Source organism: Alosa sapidissima, chromosome 5, assembly GCF_018492685.1.
Source record: "Alosa sapidissima isolate fAloSap1 chromosome 5, fAloSap1.pri, whole genome shotgun sequence".
In the NCBI taxonomy this organism is placed as follows: domain Eukaryota; kingdom Metazoa; phylum Chordata; class Actinopteri; order Clupeiformes; family Clupeidae; genus Alosa; species Alosa sapidissima.
The window spans coordinates 3,005,476-3,028,027 of record NC_055961.1 but is presented as its reverse complement, the minus strand read 5'-3'; the positions used below and the strand labels follow the sequence as shown (position 1 = coordinate 3,028,027).

The 22,552-nt window shown below is 41.7% G+C and overlaps 2 protein-coding genes and 1 long non-coding RNA gene across 3 annotated transcripts in view; 2 read left to right on the top strand and 1 right to left on the bottom strand.

The window, feature by feature from the left end:
* Positions 1–15,094: 15,094 nt before the first annotated feature.
* calm3b (calmodulin 3b (phosphorylase kinase, delta)) lies at positions 15,095–20,759 on the top strand. Its single transcript, XM_042092673.1, has 6 exons — positions 15,095–15,291; positions 16,760–16,790; positions 16,885–17,028; positions 17,635–17,741; positions 18,369–18,504; positions 19,180–20,759. Exons 1-6 carry the CDS (start codon positions 15,289–15,291, stop codon positions 19,206–19,208), a joined length of 450 nt encoding a protein of 149 aa, XP_041948607.1. The 5' UTR covers positions 15,095–15,288; the 3' UTR covers positions 19,209–20,759.
* A 63-nt stretch (positions 20,760–20,822) lies between these two features.
* On the bottom strand, positions 20,823–21,710 carry LOC121709364. The gene is made up of 2 exons (XR_006031919.1): positions 21,200–21,710; positions 20,823–21,106 (listed from the first exon to the last, which is right to left on the bottom strand). It is a non-coding gene; the product is annotated as an uncharacterized LOC121709364 (long non-coding RNA).
* A 259-nt stretch (positions 21,711–21,969) lies between these two features.
* Positions 21,970–22,552, top strand: part of LOC121708990 (pyruvate carboxylase, mitochondrial-like) — a 61,750-nt gene continuing 61,167 nt past the window's right edge. Inside the window, exon 1 of the mRNA XM_042091989.1 lies at positions 21,970–22,092. The gene's annotated coding sequence lies outside the window, so the exon portion shown is untranslated. The remainder of the gene's footprint in view (positions 22,093–22,552) is intronic.

Below are 22,552 nucleotides of genomic sequence, written 5' to 3'. Positions count from 1 at the left end.
CTTTAGAAAACGCAGTAGCACCCACCCCATGAGTGTAGCCTAGGCCTTTCTAAATTATCGTTATAAAAAAAATGACCTAGTACGTGACTCAAGAGCTGTAAACAGTGTTTTTGAGACTGCGTGTAGCCTACAAAAGCGCATGGAATTTTTAATTTTGCAACGAGAAACTGTAACACAGCTAGTCTAAGTCTAACATTAACTTGTTTGAGTTTTCTCCCCAACGTTTTCTCTGGTAGTTCTTCACTGATCTGAGATAATGAGCGAACTACCTTAACTAGCTAGCGTCTCGGGAGAATAAAAAAAAAAAGTTTAAAGGTCACATTCACTGAGAAACCGTTTAATATTTGTTACTTTCGAAATACTATAGCTCACTCCAAGTTGCATATGCATGCTGTACGTGAAAATGATCTTCTACCCCCATTGCCCGCATTAGCCAATGAAAGAAAATACACGGAAAAACAAGCGAATCAGAAAGAGCCCTTCCCAATGACGCCGAAGGGAAACTGACTATTCATGGCCTCGCCCACCTTGGCTTGTGACCGCCTACAGGAAGACTGGAAGATTTTGCTGCTAGGGGATTGTCTCTCTGCAGCTAGTAGGAGCTAACAGCAAGTTGCCAACATGGCAGAAAAAAAATCGTGCCTGTTTTATTTCTGGCAATAACACATCAACGTTGCATGTCTTGCCTTAGAAACATGAGTTGAGGAAGAAATGGTTTGGATTTATCGTTGGAACACCACCACCGAAGTAGTGCAACATTAGTTCTGTGTTCCAATCATTTCGACAACACTCACTGCCTTAGAAAGTGGTTTTGCATCGATGTTCTGAAAACCTGGTTCTGTACCGTCATGACGATCGACCACCAGCTCACAGGCTGTAAGTACAAACAAACTTTTCCACCTAACGTCTGTTACAAAATAGCATGTTCATATTCTTCACGTTAGCATGCATGAAAAGGGTACAAGCTAGGCTTAGGCTAGCCTATATTACAGGAAGCTACACCAGGCACGTAACTGAAGTGTTCTGTTCGCGACGTGTAAAATCAGAGAATGCCTAATAGGAAGGGCTCTGGTAAAATCCATTAGAGGAATGGTCTATTTTCCCGAACGTAGCCTCTACAGGCCACTAACACGCCAGGTGTAGCTACTTCTATTGATTAGGCCTATTGGAAGCTAATTGTTGCAGTACATAACGCGAACGGAATGCTTCAGTTACGTGCCTGGTGTAGCTACACTCATAAGAAACTGACCACACTACCCAGAGATTTAGCTTGTTGAACCTATAATCTTCTAACCTAAGCGTTAAACCACAAATAATAATATTAGCAACAATATTTTATGCTCAACTAAGTACGGGTATTGTTCTAGTCTAAACAGGGAAAATCAAAAACACAATACCCCTGCACTATTAGGCTAAGTTGCTATCACTAGAGCTCAGGTATATACACTTCAGTCTAATTTATGTCTTCTTGCCATTATTACATTGACATACAATGATGTTTTGTTTGATTACTTGCTGTTTACTTAGTGTTTTGTATGTCTTCCAGAGCACATCCTCATGTCAGGCTACACAGCTTTCTAGCCTACATTAGGTCATCACGTTAGAAGCAAAGGTTTGTGATCTAACTTTTATTGTTGTGCTAGTTAGTTTCTAGAAGTCTTTTTCAGGTTCTTATGTGCTCGTCAATGTTTTGGAAAGTCAATTCATGGGTTTCTTCAGGTCACTTTCCACAGGTGTATAAAATCAAGCACCTCGATTATGAATGCAGACTGCATGATGCTTGATTAATACACCTGTGTAAATGGACCTGATGAAACCCATGAATTGCATAACAGATAGAATTGATATTACCGAATGTCTTCTTGTGGGTATGCTACTTAGTACATCATACACCTTACCACAGTCACTAAAATATTTTTGTTTCCATTGTGCCAGTACAGTTTTGTGAGATAGTGAATGTCCTGTGTACTATTAGTATCTTGTAACTTGACAGTAATACACATTTATTTACTTTAGGTACCCAAACAGAATACTTCATGAAAAGTATGAGTATTGATACAAGCACTTCAGATACACCATGGGCATGGGGGCCTGCTACCTCTACTGCCATCAAGCCTGTTCATCCAAGGCCAGCTAGAAGACCTCGGGTTGATCAAGAGGAGGAGGAGGATGAAAGCGACATCTCCACAATAACACCTGATGGCTCCACCTATGGCCCAGCGCAATTAAAGAGCAATGTAATAAAATCATCACAGCCAACGAATGTGTTTTGTGTGTTGTCCCTTCGGATCCCCAGGACAATACAAGCCGAAACAACAACTCAGACCAACTTTTCCCTAAATAATCCCAGCACCATCTTACAAAGGATCTGTAGGCCAGATGTCTGCATTGTCTGGCAAAAAGAGGACATTGTTAATTCTGTGCATAGTTTGGATGTTCTTGTTTTGTGTTTGCATTATTTTAATAGACTGCAATATTACTATTTGTCAGTGTTTCACGGACCACCTAGCAAAAAAAACAGTAGACCTACTTCAACAGTATATTACACAATAGGCCTTCTTACTGAACCACCTTGCTTATTGTCTTTGCACCTTGCTTATGGTGTCAGAGGATTCATATGATTTAAACTGGCATAGGTTACATCAGTGTTGCAGAACTGTTTGGATTTACATACAAGTTGGTTCAATATTGCAAACAACTCATCTATTATATTTTACCACATCTACTTGTGGAACACTTGAGATAGCTTGTGAACCACACTTTGAGTACCACTGCTGTATGTAAATATAATAAAGTTGTTTATAGAAAATTGACCTGTTTTGTATATTTGTTTTAGAAGTTTCATCAGTTTTTGTCCCTTTTAAGCTAAAGGTTTATCTTACCTTTCATATCTTCTGTCTCACAGAGGGCCATAGTCGTCATAGTCGAATGTTTAGTGCATTTTGAAGGGAGTACATTATGCTAAGGCAGACTGGTTCTAATCCTGGGTACAGGGTCATACAGACAACAGGGGTACTGGTGTTGCCCATTTTTCTAACCACATGAGCAATCCCCTTACGAAAAAGTAGTATAGGAATCTTATAGTATTTGGGGCAAAATATTATAGTAATCTAATAATATATTATCCTGTAACCGCTATAGTTTTTCTATAGTAGTCTTATAGTACCTATAGTATGTCCAAATACTATAGTATTGCTATAAGATTACTGTAATATTTAGTCCCAAAATACTATAAGATTCCTATAGTAGGCTACTTTTTCTGTCATACGTGAGTAGGCTACTATAGGAATATACTATAAACAACTTGAGTAGGCTAACCTCTGCCAATGTCAGGCTATCATAGTTCTCATTACCGGAGAAGTCTTGCAGCACACATTCTCTGCTTCTGTAGGCATTCTGGTACAATTCCAGCAAAATATAGCTAGGTAGGCGTGTTTGCATTTAGATCTATATATATATTGGGCTATGACCAAGTGGTCTTTCAATGATAGTATCATGGAATTCAAACCATAACTATCTAGCTATTCCGATAGCATTAGCAGGCTAGGTCAGTGGCTGAACTGCATTTAGGGTGCTTACCTGTGTTGTGAAGTAAAATATCTACTAGGAAGATTGCAAAGACTTTTGACTGTGTAAAGAAATAGGTCTTTATTTTAAAACGTTTCCAACTATTTATTACTTGAAAGCAAGATGACGATTGTCACAAACGTTTACCTCTTTTAGGAGAAATTTTAAGCTGACAGGCAATTGTTACCATTCTATTAAACCAACGTTCACCAACAAACGATCAGGAAGCGGTTCTTCTTCCTACTCGAACACTAGGATCAAACACATGAAGTTGTATCTCCGAAGACATTTTGTGCAACAGTTTTGACTCGAGTTTTAGCCAGGTTTTAGCACTGTAAAGTTGAATATGGAGCATAGCACAGGCAGAATCGGATGAGGACGCACTGGAGGAAGCGTCACAGTACTGTTAGCCAATCAGAGGTGAATTCATTAGCATGTCATTAATATTCATGACTAGAGGCGAAATCCAGTCGTTCCTCCCCGCCCACCTTCCCCACCAAACTAGAACAGCATGAAACAGACGCAGGACAGCATTTTTTTCACCAAAACCGGCTCACAGGGCATTCATCAATACTACAGACCACTGCAACATTAATGAAAAAACCATGAGATGAGACCTTTAAAAGTTTTCTAACATCTCTCCAGTGTAATGGTGGGCATGTTAAGTTAACCGTAGCATTACCTACACAGTAACCCCATGGTAATGCGAAAGTGATCATAATAACATAAAAGTGATATAGTCCTTGATAAATAACCAGCTATGAACTCATAAACAACAGCATTTTGTCACCGTTTGTCATTCACCGTGCTGTGAATACATCATTAAGATGCTAGGCTAAAGAATTGAGATTCAGAGAACTTGGTTGTGCTCATCCTGTCAGAAAATAGCAATTTGATCAGTGATCATGCATCATATCAGCGCAAGCTTGGTTTGAAACTGGTTTCTGTGGATGGGCTTACACGATCCTTCACTGGGCTAGTGCCTGCTGTGTTAATATGACCGTGCTGATGCTAAGCTGCAGCTCCCTCAAATCTATATAGGTTCTCATGCATATTAGGCTAGCTTTTGCCAATGAAAATGAATGCAACATAAAAAAAAAAAAACAGTAGGCCTAGGCTACTGCTGCTAACTGAAGAAACGTTTATGTTACTGTAAGGAAATTATTATTATCATTGTATAACCATTTGTGTAAGCAGAAATATTGTTGTGCTGAGTTCTAAGAACAGAGAGTTCAAGTTAAATGTTGTTGTGCTGAGTTCTAAGAACAGAGAGTACAAGTTAAGTGTGCAGACAGACAGGAACTGCACCCATCTCATGTCTAGCTTTCCAAAAACGGGAGATTTTTTTGTCGTTGCTTTTACTTTAGCCTACCATTACCTTACGCATACCAGTTATGTATCCACCAGCTGCCTGCCTGCAGCCTACTTCCAAAACGCCAAAGCTGCTTGCTGTCAGATTTGGTTCCGAGGGAACAAGTTCAGTGTATCAACAACACTCAATAACAGTTTATGTGATGTGTTAATCAATTAAATTCCCAACAATTTCACAACAGCTAGTTGTGGAGTAGGCCATTCATCTCATAGACATAATATACATAGACGCCGCATTGGCTGCTGGAAACAAGAAATGCGGCCGCCATCTTGGACCGGTCATACTCCTCATTGCGTTGCAGCAGAAAACACAAGATGACAGCACTGTGCAGCATGTTCCTGCTCAAATCGGCGGACCATACTCGGGGGATTTACTTTTCACAAGTAAGATTTAACATTACCGTACTATTGGTTGTATTTTGTATTTTCGAACAATGTGGCCTGTATCATAGCTACATGTATGACCTTTGCAGCAAAAAAAACCGCGTGAAAATCTGTTCGGTATTCAGTGAGATATGATTACTTAAGTGTGCTGACAGCTCATTGCACCGGCCAAACAGATTACACTGAGTGGAGTGGATGACCGGTCCAAGATGGCGGCTCCAAATCTCGTCAGCGCTAGTAGGGAGCAGCGGTCGATGCGGCGTCTATGTATATTATGTCTATGATTCATCTAGCCCGCTTCCTTACGACGAGAATCAGGCTGCACCCACTTCCTTATTTGGGTTGCCAGGTTTTAGCCTGACAAAACGGTTGAAGTTGAAACTAAGTGATCGTGTATGTGTAGGGTGTATTTCATACACAATCTGGCAACCTGAATGCATCAATGATTTTAAAATGAAGTTTGATGGCCATGCAAATTACTGGAGTTTTCCGGGAGAAATAACAAAACGGGAGTGTGCTGGGAGATGACCTTGAAATACGGGAGAAACACGGGAAAAACTGGGGTGTTGACAGGTATGCCCTGTCTGTGTGTGTGGGTGGGTGAGATAAGAGTATGTCACAATGAAGTCGCTATGCCTTGCTTTCTATTTTCTGTGTGCATCTGTACAATAAAAGACACAGCTTTTGGGCTGCAGAGTCAGAGACTGATGGTGTGAGGAATTCTTCCTTACATTAGCAGGCTCTGCTCTTGGTACCAGAGTTTGTGGGCAAAGCCATACTACGTGTTGTGGTTCTTGTATGTTGGGGTTAAATTCCCTGACAGTTACCAACAATGTTAACAACAAACTCAGCTTCACTGCTGCAAACAAAGTTGGCTATATGCTTCGCCATATAACGAACCAGCTAGCCTTGTGATAACAAAATCTTTACCTTTTGTTTAGTCCACTGAAAGTTATCCACATATCAAACGATTAAATACACAGTTATGGAGGAATTGTTTTGGGGAAGCAGTTGCACGTTTGCTGCCTTTAAGCCACTTAAATCCATAGCCTATATGAGCATTACAACTTGACGTGATGGTGAAGCTAAATGCCCAAGAAACGTCACGTCAAGTTGCCTACTAAACGCAAAAACTTAATGACAGCTTGTGGTGGTGCTGCCTAATTGAAATGGGATAGGCAAGTATCTTATATTCGGCTATTACGTGTGGCACATTTATTGGGCTTTTAGCCTCTTTTAATTTAGGCCTATTTGATGTTGAATTGATATGACTGAGCAGCAGAAAAGTCATAGTCGATACATCGTTTATTATTATAATTAGGCTCTTGTGATAGCCTACTATTACTTTACTACTATTACTGTTATTATTATTATTATTCGGATGAGGCAAAGGAATGTAAATCTGAGTCTGAAATGTTGACTTCAAACAGTCTATACTGCTGTAACTGCACTGCTGCTATTATTAATTGTTAACTTCCGGGAACTATTTGAGGCTTCCATTAGCTGCCATTGTTGGAAAAAAATGGAACATTAGCGTCAATGGAGTTGTCGCAACTCTACCTTTATATGGCTCTGAGATCGACTCGGCGCCGAAGGCTAGCTGGCTGGATGAATTTTGCGGCTGTGAGTTAAACAGTACAAACAACAATCGGTTTGTTCTTGTCTGGTAAGTGTTGCGTATCAACTGAAAAGTTTTTTTTTGTCTATTGTTGTTCTTAAATACGTCTAAGAGAGCTTATTATGTTGATTATAGACTATGACAATTTAGTATGGCGAATACTAATGAGCTAACAACAGAAATACGGACAGCGAATTACATGCTAACGTTAGCAGCTACATTAACGTTACCGTCAACGGGAGGCTAAGTTAGTCGTTGAAGTGAAGAGTAGCACACAGCTCCCGTAACAGTCGATGCATGATATACTTGGTTTTATTAGTTGTTGCTGTTTTCAAATATCTCAATCTTAATGTATGCAACGTGGAGTAACCATTGACTGTACATGGGGATTAATAACACTAGACAGTCAGTACAGTATATGATGTGATAAAGCAATGGTATGATGTGATAAAGCAACGCAAGTTAACGTTAACTTAATGTGATGCATGGACCTCATCAACCCGTCATGTTAATGTAACTACTAGCCAGTTTGCCAGCGTTGCATTTTTTCTAACGTTAACGACAGACACCTCTGTTAGAGCTACTTCTGTGATGGTAGGTCGGTAGCATAGACTGTAAAAAATAGGTCGGTAGTTGTAGACCGCATAAGTGAATGATCGATAAATGAAACGCCTGCATTAAACACTACGCCAAGAACCAGTCACTTCCCAGGGATATCGGTGAACATTTGAGAAAGACCTTAGTTTGTCATCTAACGTCCATGATCAGTCATACTGATAACGTTATTTTTCAAGCTGACGCAAGTTAATAACATTCCCACCGCATATTTTAAATGTGTAGTTAACATTAGGTAGGCTGTGAAGTTTATTGCACACATATATTTAATTAATTGGTATTACTAGTGTTGTTGAGTGCCTGATTAGATGCTTTGTAATGTTGTAAAATTGTCTGACTAACTTTATTGTAACTTTCCTTTTTGCAGGTAAGATGGCTGAATGTACTGGAGGTGGCGGCAAGGTGGTCTCCATGGTCTACATTAGTCTGCAAGCAAGGGAATGCCTACGTGAAGTGGTTTGGCTGGGGTGGTCTGAGGTGGCATGTCCTTTGGTCTGAGGTGCCTAGCCTTTCTGCAGAATAATTATTGGTTGATACTAAATCAATATTGAATGTTTTTTTTTTTTTATTTCTTTTGTGGGATATATCATTCAGAATGTTGCAACATGACTGGTCTTCAATCAGCCAAAGAGGACACATCGTAACTCCTCTCCTAGTTACTCTCCATTGGCTCTCTACAGTAGCCAGAATTAAATTTAAATCTCTCACTTTGGCCTATAGGACACTGACTGGATCTGCTCCTTGTTATTTTAATTCAATGATCAAGATATACATCCCCAACCGCCCACTGCGGTCTTCTGATGAGCGTCTGTTGTGTCGACCAGTCTTAAACGCTAGGTCAAATTCAAGACTCTTTTCCTCAGTGGTTCCATGTTGGTGGAATGAGTTGCCCAGTGCTCTTCGTTCTTGTGATAGTTTTTGGTCTTTTAAGCACTTCTTATACATTATGGTTTGTATGCAGTAGTACTGTTTTATTTTCATTATAGGCTGTTGATTAATTTGACATTTGTTTATTATTGATATTCTCCTTAATGTAGTCTTACCATGTTATTGTTATTATATTATTGATTGAATGGGCATTATTATTTATTATTGCTTTCCCCCCTCATTTTCATTGTTTATTTCATTAGGCTATTGATTGATCCCTGTTTTAAGTATTATATTGTTTTGTATTTGTTAAGGGTAACCATAACCATCATCATAATGTGGTATTTTCTTATGCACTTGAAACAAAGAATAAAAATGTTTCTTTAAACGTAGTACCACTTTAAACACATCACACACTGAACAGCAAAGTAGCTTCCTGATTGTGTGTAAAATGTTTACAGAGTATCCTGATGTAGTAGGTCCATGTTCTCATATTTTTACAGCTGACATGAAGGCTGCAATATTACATTTTTGATTTATAATGGAGCACTCTCTCTGGTAATGGAGCACCCTCTCTGACTAGCAAGCCTGTGGTAGAGGCATACGATTACAGACATATTGAGAGAGCCTATCCATGAGTTGTCACAGTTTTTAATTTAGACGTATTATTTTGAAATGATGTACGTCTACGGGAGGATTACACATCACTGGCAAGACCTGATCAAATCATACCAATGCAAAATGCTTCTCCAGCAGTGCAATCGCAGGTAACAACGATACCTTAACGCATTTTCAGATACCGCTGTTCTGAGCATACTAAGCATTTGTAACTTTGAATCCCTCCTCACGTTAAGCTATGGTCCAATAATGTGTTCACTAAAACACAAGTAACGTTATTTGTCGGGCTGATTCATAAATGGGCATACCGAGGTTGTCGACCTAGCAGGCTAGGTGGCGTTCATTGCCATTCGCAAAACTAACCAAGAGTTAACGTTAATGAAACTTAACATCGCCTTCTCCAGCGACTTAAGTGTATTCAAATGAAGTTGCAACGATGATGGCGGCAATCACTGGTTACGTTAAACCATTTGAAACAAGTAGGACTGTAAATGATGGTGACTATGGCTAACGTCACTTCAATATAGCAGAGCCCTTTTACTTTACCTATCAACTGGCTAATGCTAGCATGATGTAGCATGCTATGAGCTAATATACTTAGCATCTACGAAAGAACAGCACATATCTTTTTTCACAAAGAATCTGTCACAACTAACAACGATGTATCTTACAAACAACTACACAATGTATGACTATCAATTTTGTATTTAGTCAGACTGTGATAAGATATAGCCTAATGATAATAACAGCAACACTTATTTAGGTTAGATTATGTGTCGAAATCAGGTGTCGTTAAAATAAGTGAGCGATGACGCGGTAGTGTCTGCAGCCAGCCAGCTGTCAATCATAGGTGTAAACACGCCCTTTTAGATTTGTTAATATAACATTAAAAAAAATAATTTCAGCGAGAAAAGAAAAATTGTGTGTATTGAAGCATCTTGAAAACTATTTTTTCGAATAAAAAGTTGTTGATACAAAAATAGTTTTAGATGAGAAAAGTGACACGGAAAGTTGGCTACTTGGCCATTGAAATACATGGGGATGGGCGGAGTTACACATTGTACTGCAGCCAGCCACCAGGGGGCTCTGGACTAACGCTCGCATCACTCTTAACAGACGGCACACTGTCCAGTTCTATATATACAGTCTATGGGTGAACCCGCCTCGTCGTCAGCCGAGCAGCCTCAGCTAAGCTATCTGTAACGTTAGGCCTACAAGATGGACTGGCACAGACGTTGCTGTAACATAATTTGCTGGTAAGTTTGATCTGCTAACGTGAAGTTCATGTATGTTTCTTAATGCCATGTTCAGACACTTTTTAATTTTGTATGCTGAAAGGTATTCGGGTGAAGGGTTGAAAAGTTGAGAATGAAGAGTTGAGTTTGCAGATTCTAGCTTCTAGGTAAAATAAACTAACGTTAGCTATCCCCTCCCTTGCTGAAGTTACGGTAAAATAACGTAGAGTAATTTAGCAGTTTAGCGTTACAGGTTCAGCAACTCATACTGACAAAAAATGTATCTTTGCCTTTATTGTTTTGTGATTAACATTAGCATCTCATATCCTCAGTGGCAGCCATCATTGTAACGTTAATTAATTTATGATAACATCAGCCAGCTCGCTGTATTCTGTCAACGTGTGGTGTGGTGTGAATTGATAACAAAATCGTAGTAGGGTATTAGTTAACTTGTACATCATGAATTCATTTTGATTAACTCTTAATATCACGTTTTGAAATAGCTATATTGCTCTAAAGTTGTCAGTGGTAGCTTGGTCTAAGATGACATTGAAATTTCTCATCGGTGGCCATTTCACGATCCAGCGTTCATGTTGTATGACTATCAATATGTATTTAGTCAGACTGTGATAAGATATAGCCTAATGATATTGACAGCAACACTTGAGCGATGGCGTGGTAGTGTCTGCAGCCTAGACGGTAAAACATAATGGACAAAGCGTCGTGTCTGCAGCCAGCCAGCTGTCAATCATAGGTGTAAACACGCCCTTTTTAGATTTGTTAATATATCATAAAAAAAAATAATTTCAGCGAGAAAAGAAAAATTGTGTGTATTGAAGCATCTTGAAAACTATTTTTAAAGAACTGCTTATCACGTCGTGTGACAAAGTTTACACTAATCATCATCTTCTAATGTATCCTTATGTTGAGATGTCCATTCTCTTTGCCCTAGGCTATCATTTGTGCGCGAATCATGTTTCAATTAAGACAGTACACAAGCTATTTTTATTGTTGTAATATTGAACGATTTCATGAATAAATTGTACGCACAGTAGCCTACATTGTACGGCCAAGGCAAGGGGCAACTCTTCTCTTCAATTTCCCTTCCAAATTACGTTTTATTGTCTGAAGACATATATCGCAAGAATTTAACATTCTAATAGCAACAGCAAAGCAAATGCAAGCTAACCAAAGTGCAGTCGGTTCTCCCGCCATGGTTTTTGAAATCACACACCTGCTGTATCTAAAGGCCCACGCACATAAGGCCTACGACTATCACTCTACACGCCCCCTGTTGCACGTCACAATTTAATTTACTATAGCTGATCCTGCCTCCTGGCTCCCCAAAATGCCGCATCTTGTGAACAGATCAGCAGGCCGGCAAATTTTCACCTCGCTTTCAGACACAAAAAGACGGCAAAAAGACGTCCCCTCTTCCCGCAAATTTAGCGTGATCTCTGTGTGAAAAGGCCTACTGTTTGCTTGCTTCTCTTTTTCGCAATTTTTGAAAGTGAACTCATAAACAACATTTATTTACCTCATAACTGACTAAATACAATAAGACTTAAGCTTACAACATTATGAACTGACATTGTGCCCTTTGGAGGCCAGTTTAAAGAGGGGGGACCCATCTGCTGAAGACAGGAGGAATGGGGAGAGCTGGACACGCATGCAGTATACTGTGGAGACGCAGAGCTGGACACGCATGCAGTATACTGTGGAGACGCATGCAGTATACTGTGGAGACGCAGAGCTGGACACGCACGCAGTATACTGTGGAGACGCATGCAGTATACTGTGGAGACGCAGAGCTGGACACGCATGCAGTATACTGTGGAGACGCAGAGCTGGAGACGCATGCAGTATACTGTGGAGACGCAGAGCTGGTTATACTGTGGAGACGCAGAGCTGGACACGCATGCAGTATACTGTGGAGACGCAGAGCTGGACACACATGCAGTATACTGTGGAGACGCAGAGCTGGAGACGCATGCAGTATACCTGTGGTTGTATAGAGTAACCTGTGGTCTAACACACTCTTCCCCAGTGTAACACTCTTAGTCTAAACACCCTTATTGTGATGTATATTTTCACATGTACTCTCAAACTAAGAAACAAGACCACCACATACATGAGTGAAAATAAGTGGTGTGTAACTGTGTACGTGTGTAAGCAAAGTATGCAAATACTGGTGTGTGTGTGTGTTGACGTGCGCACATGTGTGATTGTGTGTGTGTGTGTGTGTGTGTGTGTAGGGGTGGGTGAATGTGTGGTTTCACTATGCAAAACAGAGAGGTGATGAAGTGTTTCTATCCATGAATCTATTCAAATATCAATGGCTCTTTAGTGGCCCTTAGGCAACGTACTCATGGTTTTGTCTTGAACCGCTTGAAGAGCTGCGCAGTGGGCCTGAGCCTTAGCCAAATAATGATGTTGAAGATGAATAAAGATGTTTTTCCTTTGTGTGTGTGTGTGTGTGTGTGTGTGTGTGTGTGTGTGTGTGTGTGTGTGTGTGTGTGTGTTGTCTTCTACAGGAACAGAAAGTGCCAAACAAATGTATCTGACTGCTGAAGCTGAGTCAGTTACAAGACCAACTATGTGGATACTGTTTTTTTAGAACTGATTTAGATGAAGTGTTATTTAGTATAATTTGTATTTTTTTTATTTTTATATTATATACTTTTAATTACTTTCTGCTGTTAGTGAATGTGTGTGTGTGTGTGTTGTCTGTATGCTACTGTGACCTTGAATTTCCCCTGGGGATCAATAAAGTATCTATCTATCTAAGACCGCTTTGACGAGTCCTGTTAAATAAAGAGCAGTGAGGTCCACTATCAAGTATCCTGGCCTCGTTTTGTCATGCTTACTTGTGTGCTTTCCCCAGTAAAGACACAACATGCCAAACACAAATATGACCTCTAGATCTAACCGCTCTAGATCTAACTATGTATATACTAGCTATAGACAATGTATACTGAGTGATGCACAACTTCTTACAACATACAGCTCTAACCTTCCATCCCTAAAGGATCAACTTTGATAAGTTCTGGATATAGGTAGCTCATCTCTCAGTGACAAATGAGTTCTGAATATAGGTAGCTTATCTTATGATGACAAATGGCATGTGATGGATGAGTTCTGAATATCCTATATGGAGCTCATCTCTCAATGACAAATGGCATGTGATGGATGAGTTCTGAATATCCTATAGGTTATGGTTATGGTTATGGATTTAGCAGACGCCTTTGTCCAAAGCGACACATAAATACAAAACAACATAATAATATTTAAAATTGAACAGGGAACAGATTAAAAATGTAGGTCAAATATAGTAAGGAGAATAGTTGTAGTACACAATAATATCAATTCAAGCAATAGCCTAATAAAAAGCAATGTAAAAAAGGGGAAAGGCAATAATAAAACAATAATGTCAATTCAATCAATAATATAAAAACAATGACATGCTAAGACTACATTAAGGAGAATATCAATAATAAACAATAATGTCAAATTAATTAACAGCCCAATTAAAATAAAACAACATTATATAAACCATAACACATAAGCGCTTAAACTCATGCTCATGATGACAAATGGCATGTGAAGGAAACGTTCCATACACAGGTTATGGGGTACCATTCATTCAAAGAGCTGAATCTTGGTACGATTGAAATTGTGAGAAGAACACACTGGTATATGTATATTTAATTGTGTGTGTGTGTGTGTGTTTAAAGGCAAAAGGCCAATGGGTTTGTAAGTGTGTGTGTGTGTGTGTGTGTGAGAAAGAGTGAGAGAGACTATGGTTGTGTTTATATACTGTACAGTCAGTTCAGTGATTTGTGACATATAGGCCTGTGTGTGTGTGTGTGCGTGTGCGTGTGCGTGTGTGTGTGTGTGTATGTGTTAGTGTGAACACATGCCTGTCTGTATGAGTGCATGCACATGTGTGTGAGGGGACTCCTGTCCAGTGGAAGGTAATGAACACTGGCCTGGGAGACATCAGATCTTCTCTCCAACCACAACGGCTGTCTGTCCACTGACCAGCAGCCTGAGCCTCTCTCTCTAGCTGAGAGCACTAATTACGGGATCACCTTTCTCCTCTTCCTCCTCGTCTTCCTCCGACCCGCCGTCTAATGCTCTGCATTTTTGCGTCACCTATATCCTAAGGGTTCTCACTCCTCCTCGCTCCTGTACGCCCGTCGGGGAGGGACGGAATGCGGCAGTTCTCTGGTCCATCTCTCTCCTGTTCTGGCCACCTAATTGGGGTCAGTGTAGCCGTAGTACCCAATGAATGAGCAGTGCCCAAATCCCTTATGGGCCAGAATCAGGGGCTTCAGTCCAAACAGACTGTCCTCTCTCGCATTGTATGGCTTGTATCCTTGTATAACTATGAACACCTTTGTGTTATACTGCAGATCATGAAATACACTCACATTACAAAATAACCCACAAACAAGGGATGAGGTATTTTCACCACTCTGAGCTACTACAGAAGTTCAACCGGTTCAACTCCAACTCTGCACTGTCACTTTAAGATCTCCCTCTCAGAAAGGACTCCCTGACGCATTGCAGGTGGCCGAAAACCAATTGAATCCCGTTCATGTGATCACATGACAAGCGGAATCCGAATCTGTCAAGTTGTAAACCGCCCTCATTCAAACTTGTAAGTGTTCCTTTGAAACAAGGTAAGAGACTTGCAAAATTATTTATTTCTCTGTTCGGTCTGGATAACATATTTGATATTTGCACATAATTGTTTGAGGATGATGAACCAACCATATCTTGGCATTTACTTCTTCTATGTCTGGTCTTGGCGCAGGGACACCTTTGTGACAATCAGGTTGTCAGGGAGTGCGTGGTCGCGCTTGAAACCCAACAACTACGGCGGAGCGATACAACGTCTGAGACGCAGGGCAGGAGCAGGCGCGAGCACTAGTGGCTATCTACGGAGATTGATCAATCAAACAATTCCTTTTCCAGACAAGCTACCCAAGGAAACAGAGTAATTACACAATGGTAAGTAAACACTATCCAATATAGCAAATCGCTGTCAAGTCGAATGATGTTGAAGGCACATCAGGTCTCATTCAGAGTTGGCTTTCTGAGACGCTGATATAAGTACCCATCACAGTTAGCTAAACCATAAATAAGGCTAATGCCGTTGGCTAGTACCGCCGTTCTATATTATAGATTTTGCATACTTACTTTTCCAAAGCGTCATCATACACTGTAAGCATTAGCTCATGTTTTGGCTGTGTATGTTGTATTTTAATCAGCAGGGAAAACCAATAGAATCATTCAGCGTGTGATTTCGCCAGTTAGCCTGCTAGCGATGGGTACGTTTGTAAAAATAGATAGATCACGTTAGCCTCTCGCAGCGTAGAACTAGCTAGCCTGCTATTGCTAGCTGTCTAGCTAGCCAATTTAGCTTTCCGTTCAGCATTGGGCGCACCCAAGTGACTAACGCAGGCGTTATCTAGGTAGGAAGCAAACGATGGGAACAAAGATAATTAATGTTCAAGTAAAGTGATCATGTGTAGACCAGTGTACACAGACGGCACAGAATATAACGTCAACGTGAACGTTGTTATTATCATTACCCAGGCACGAAGTAAACGTAAATGTTAACGTTACTTTCCGAGAAACATATTTGCTGTTGAACACTACCTGTCGGTGTGATACTTGTAGCCTCTTTGATGCATTGAAAGATAGGTTCCGCATCCATAATAATAATAATAATAATAATAATAAAAATAGAAATCTAAAGCCTAGACTGGTGAATTTGATGTGACAACCATACCTTAACGTTAGTCTATCCAGTCGTGTCTGAAAAGCTGTGTTCATTTAGCTAGCACCGGCATTTTCGGTTTTGGCATCATCGGTTAATGTTATGATCTGTACACTCACTCTTGCCAGTTCTGGTTGTTATTGGCATTCAGTCGGCAGTCGATAAACTTTAGCGCCAAATACTATGAAACAGAACCGAAAAGAGCAGAAACAGTAATGCCGGCTTCTCATTTAACATGTGTATCATGTCGGTGGATTACTTTCCTAACCACGTTATGAGATATCTGTAATGCAGGCGGCACGTTTCTAGGGCGCTTTCACTTACTGGTCCAGTATTGCGGCAAATATGGTGCATGGCGGACTAATTTTAGACTTTCGCGACAATGATCGAATCCTAAAACGCAACACAGAAACTGAGCAGTCATGACCGCGAGATATTTTTTAAATAATATCAAGTAAGTTGTGTCTGGTGTGTCTCCAATATCAGCTGTGCCAATTCGTCGCTAAAGCTGTTGCTCCGCTGCGTCATTCATCACGGGCCTTGCAATGACAAGGTTATCTCAGCTTTAGCACCTGTTAAAATTAAAAGTGATCTTAATTCATTTCATGTTCATTGTCGAGGAGTTGTAAAACAGTGAATAATGCCCATTAGTAGTCAACATTGGCTAATGTCTTGAATTGGACTTCTGTTTTCCAGGCAGATCAGTTGACAGAAGAGCAGATTGCTGGTAAGTAGACAGGCTTGAGTTGTTCCCATTCTGCACTCAGTCTAGAACCCCTGTCAGAACTAAACGAGGTTTGGATTGTGTTTCCTTCTGTCAGAGTTCAAGGAGGCGTTCTCCCTGTTTGATAAGGACGGCGATGGCACCATCACCACCAAAGAGCTGGGCACGGTCATGCGCTCGCTGGGACAGAACCCCACTGAGGCGGAGCTGCAGGACATGATCAACGAGGTGGACGCTGACGGTGAGCATGGCACACACACATAACCTGCGTTGTGTTGAACCTGCGTCGGGGAGTGAGCTTTACCAACGTTCCACAAGCACAAAAGCTAGCTGGCATTCGTTACACACACACACACACACACACACACACACAAAACTAAATATTTATCATTCAGAGAAGTATACTTCATAGCAAAACATACTCCCTCATCAAAGACACACACACACACTCAGAAAACTAAACCTTTCTCATACATCATATTAAAATATACTCACTCATCAAAGACACACACACACACACAAAATTAAATATTTCTCATTCAGGGGTGCGTTTCCGAAAACCATAGTTGCTAACCTGTTAGCAACTTAGTTGGTTGGCAATGGGTCATTTAGTTAGCAACTATGCTTTTGGGAAATGCGCCCCAGATAAGCATACATCATACAAAAACAAACACATGCATGCTAATAAATGCATGCACACACAGACACACACACACACACACATACAGACATGCTAATAAATCCATGCACACACTGCCAGGGATTTTAACTCTCATCAATCAGTGAATTGATGCTGGTCACCCTGCCCCTCTCTGACCTTTGACCTGTGTGTGTGTGTGGTCATCAGGGAACGGCACCATTGACTTCCCAGAGTTCCTCACCATGATGGCGAGGAAGATGAAGGACACAGACAGTGAGGAAGAGATCAGGGAAGCCTTCCGCGTGTTTGACAAGGTAAACGCTCAGCCAGTAAAACGCCTTCAACGCCTTCAGGTGCCACCTCTCTTAAAGGGATATTCCACCATTTGGGGAATTACTCATTTTCCACCTCCGCTTGAGTTAAACTGTTGAGTTTTACCTTCCCCCAGTTCATCCAGCCCTTCTCTGAGTCTGACAATAGCACTTTTAGCTCCAGCTCATTGAATCAGATTAGACCGTTGGCATCTCTGCTATAAGCTAACGGTCTAATCTGATTCAATGAGCTGGAGCTAAAAGTGTTACTAATCATTAATATACTAATCATTCAGTGTGTGGCTTCTTCAGACTTGGTTGATAATTTGCTAATGAGTTGTTGATTATTAATAAACACTGAACAAGAATATATCAGCAACATATCAAGTTTCTGTCCCTTGTTTTTTAAATAGATATGTTTTCATGCTCACAATGGTAGAATGTTTGAGATTGTTTTTTGAGTTTGTAGTTTTTGTTTATTTAACAACTTTGAGGTGGGCTACAAGAATTTCATATGCTGAACTGCGCGATGCAATAAAACTTTTGTGTGGTTTTGATTTTACCAAGTTGACTGAAGTTGTTGGATGGCATGATGGCTCCAGCTGATGTGGTGTGTGTGTGTGTGTACAGGATGGCAACGGCTACATCAGCGCCGCTGAACTTCGTCATGTCATGACCAACCTGGGGGAGAAGCTTACGGACGAGGAGGTGGACGAGATGATCCGGGAGGCAGACATCGACGGCGACGGACAGGTCAACTACGAAGGTGGGCAGCCCTGGCACAATATGATTTTAGAGACATCCTAAACATGGAGTATTTTGAGTGCATCTGATCCTATGTGCACAATGCTTGGTCTTTGTTAGATGCTTACAGCTTGAGGGTCTGGCCACTCTTGTTCCTTCAATATTGGTACTCGCCTGTCGGAACAACAGCCCTCTTCAAACCACACCTTTCATCCTATGCATTTGTGCATCCTCAGTGATGGAAAGGTCTTCCCCCAGTGCGTGCGTGCGTGATCGATCTCTCAGGATGGCATCATCCTGCAGCTCTAATGTTAGTCGGGCCTCAGTCTGTATGCGGCTCTGTGGGCTTCAGCTGCTGGCTTTGGCGCTCGGTGCGGTTATGATGACTGTTATTACTATTCCTCTTAAGGCAACATGGCACCCGGTGTGTACTCTACCCCTAATGATACTATCCTGACAGACTTTCTTTCAAATCAATTGAATTGTTTTAAAATATAATGCCTTTGTTTTGACTGGCAAGTATTTAAATCTGATTAGAGAGAAAATTTATTGTAATTATATTGAGGGAATGGAGAATTAAAGGTGTGTGTGTGCATGTTGGTATGCACGCATATGCATTTCTTATTTAGTGGCGTGCGTGCGTGCGTGCGTGTGTGTGTGTGTGTGTTCACATGTTTCTGCTCCCATCTGCTTTCAGAGTTTGTCCAGATGATGACTGCAAAGTAGATGGGGGAGCAGAGGGGCGACCAAACGGTGGACCAGACCTCCACTGCCTCCATCCCTCTCCACCTCAAGCGTCCTCCAGTCTCTCTCTCTCTCTCTCTCTCTCTCTCTCTCTCTCTCTCTCTCTCTCTCTCTCTCTCTCTCTCTCTCTCTCTCTCTCTCTCTCTCTCTCTCTCTCTCTCTCTCTCTCTCTCACACACACCTTCACTTGGGAGTGCCACGCAGCTCTGTTTACCTGCTTAGCATTCGGTTGTTCTCATGTCCTTAATCCTCCGGCCCCTCCCCCTCACTGCCCCGCCTCTCTTACCCCCAGAACCCGCTTCTCTTACCCCAGTGCCAGTGGTCTCTCTCAGGCAGCTTCTGACCCAGACTGGGCCTCGATGCCAGTGTGGGTCTCTGGGACTGGTCCCAAAGTTGGCCTGGTGTGTTCTGGGTGACTTCAACACATACTTTAATTCATTTTAGCCCAATTACTTTCAATCATTTTTTTTTTTTTTTTTAAATCAGTTTGAAACATTTCCCACAAAGCAGATATTACATGTGCAATGATGATCAAACCTGAAATATTTATATCTGAATCTATACACGTATATAAGTGGAGGTGTTAAGCTAACAATATTTTTCAAGTGTGACCTACACGGACAAGAGCAGTGCATGCTTTCTTTATTTTCTCCTTTTTTTCTTTCAGCATGTTTCTGTGCTTCTGCCTGCCTGCCTGTAATTTTCTCCCCCTCTCTCCCTCTCCTCTCTCTCTTCTCTCTCTCTCTCTCTCTCTATCTCTCTCTCTCCCCCATCTGTGTCTTCCCCCATGGTATGTTGCTGTGCAGCTCGATTCCAAATGGTTCAGACTGGGATAGAAAGGAGAGGTGCATTTTACAGTAGTTTGCCAACACTTGACTGCTCTCTCTCTCTCTGTCTCTCTCGGTCTCGTGTTTACTCTTGAGGACCTTGGTATCCCTGACCAGTCTGGCGTGCAGCACCATTCTGCCTCCGGTGGTGTGGCCTTGAGTCTCTGTGTGCTGCACCACTCCGGTGGTGTGGCCTTGAGTCTCTGTGTGCTGTAACACAGATCAGACTTCACTCTCTGCCGGTAGCAGCTCTTGTGACCGACCTCTCCCCTCCCTCCCTCGTGTAGTTTAGCGTTGGGTCCTCGCACCTGACTGGCTGACCAATCGGTGGCCTGCGGTAGCTCAATTCCTGACCCTAGCCTGCCACGCCACGCCACGCCACGCCACACTCCAGTGGCGTCTGTGTGAGGCTTGGAGGGGTGGGGGTGCTGTAAGACTGGCACAAGCAGCGGGGCAGCCCGCGCTCGCTGCACACTCCAGAACTGGCCCCATCTCTGGCGTCGACCCGCTCCAGAGTCGGCCGCCGTCGCGAGGAGTTGACCTTCAGAGACGCCTGTGGGGACCAGCGGCAGCCACACTGACATGAGGCCAGGCGTCTGCTGAGCCTTGAACGCTGCACTTTAGGGGGCCTTCAGGAGCAGCCCTGAATATGCGCTTTCCTACAGTCCTACACAATCCAACTGAACCAGTGACCATTAGATAAAAATGAAAGAAAAGTGAAAAATTGATCTCCATACTTGTGGAGAAATGATATTACCAAACAACATTCTTAGAACCGCAGTCCTTGAAATTGTGTTTTGAACCACTAGTTCAAGTTTGAGGAGCAAAAAAATAAAAAAAACTGTGTGCGGTCTTATAAAAAAATCTGGAGTTTACTACTGTTTGCTGGGGAGAGTAAAGTCTTAAGGTTTTACAGTTAAATTACTCTGAAGGAAAGGTAGCGTCTGAATCTCTGAGAGCCTCACTCACCTGGGCTGATGTGTAGGTCCCAATGGAAATCCACATAATATCTACTCTCTCTCTCCTCCTCTCTCTCTCTCTCTCTCTCTCTCTCTCTCCTCTCTCTCTCTCTCTCTCTCTCTCTCTCTCTCTCTCTCTCTCTCTCTCTCTCTCTCTCTCTCTCTCTCTCTCTCTCTCTCTCTCTACCCCTTCCTCCATCCTCTCTCTATCCATTCTGGCTCCTCTAGTGCTGTGACTGAAGTCTGAACCAGAAGTTTTTTTTTTTCGTTTTGAATGTTGTATGAATGTTTTTACTTCTTTGTCAGTCATGGTGTTCGTCTCAGATTTTATACAGAAGCTGTTTAACCAGTTCGCCGTCCTGTCTCGGAGAGGGTATGCATTCCATTGCAGAAGTCATGTTGGTTTCTTGCTAAATAAAACTCTTGGACCAGTGTTTCTACATACCGACTCATCTCTTGAATTCTTTAACCAAGTGACTCAGAGAAAGATTAGCCTAAACAGAATGTCTAAACTGATGGATGTTATGTAATTGCCTTTTTTAGACCATTTCTGGAAGCAGAATGTTTGCATAATGTTTAACCTAGTTATTTTGGTAAAATAGTAGAATAGATCATTGTTATGCCATGTGTTCTCACAGACATTGACTAGATGTTTGATGCTCAATCCTAACAATGTGTCAGGCAGCAGCAGCCCTGGTTACTTCACATGATGTAGTTTGGTCAAGTTTCAGTGGGAAGGACTCCCTCTAGCGGTTCTAAGAAAAAGGGTTTACTGTAATCGCCTCAGCACGCCAAAGAGACGGACAAACTCGTCGACCAATCATGTTCTTAACGTTGCCTAACTTCCTTATTACATCATCCAGTGAGCAGCATGACCATGTTGCATATTTGAGAGAAGGCTGGATTATGCGAATACATTAATGGTACATTTAAGCATCACCAACCACTTCCGAACTACGGAGTTGCTGTGGACCAATAAAACATTTGTTTGAGGGGGTGGATTACTGAATTACAGGACAGCATACTTGGGCGTTACTCGGGAGGAGGGAGTTGCAAGGACGGCCAATAGCTGACGACACGGTGAGCAAAAAAAAAAAAAAAAAACCTGAGAAGGGTTTAAATGGTTCACATCAAACAGTAACTGTCTCGTTTGGCCAGGCCAGATGCGGGACGTTATCAAGCCCGTTTAGAGTTAGTGCAGTTTAAGTCGTGATTTCTCGCCATAACCATTCCTAAACAGCATCTCACGTCTAGTTCAATGTACACATCTCGCATGAAATAAAACTGAGATAGGACCCCAGTGTAGCAGAGCCGCACATACACCTCCCACCGTACGTCACCTATCCTCCGAAAGTTACGCACGGGGAGCCTTGAGCTTTTCCACTTCCAGTCTTACATTCCTTTGAGATACTGGGTTGGATACTAAACCCTTAAGTCGTTACTGACAGAAGGAAAGGTAAGTATTCAGTCTTTGTGCCGTCAAGTGTGTGAAGAGCATTGACATATCCAAGGTTGCTTGCTAGCAAGGTAGGATGTAATG

Excerpts from the sequence above, each read along its gene's own strand:
- calm3b (XM_042092673.1), top strand. Across the intron at positions 17,742-18,368 it reads CCTTCCGCGTGTTTGACAAG|GATGGCAACGGCTACATCAG; the intron begins GTAAACGCTCAG and ends GTGTGTGTACAG. Across the intron at positions 18,505-19,179 it reads CGGACAGGTCAACTACGAAG|AGTTTGTCCAGATGATGACT; the intron begins GTGGGCAGCCCT and ends ATCTGCTTTCAG.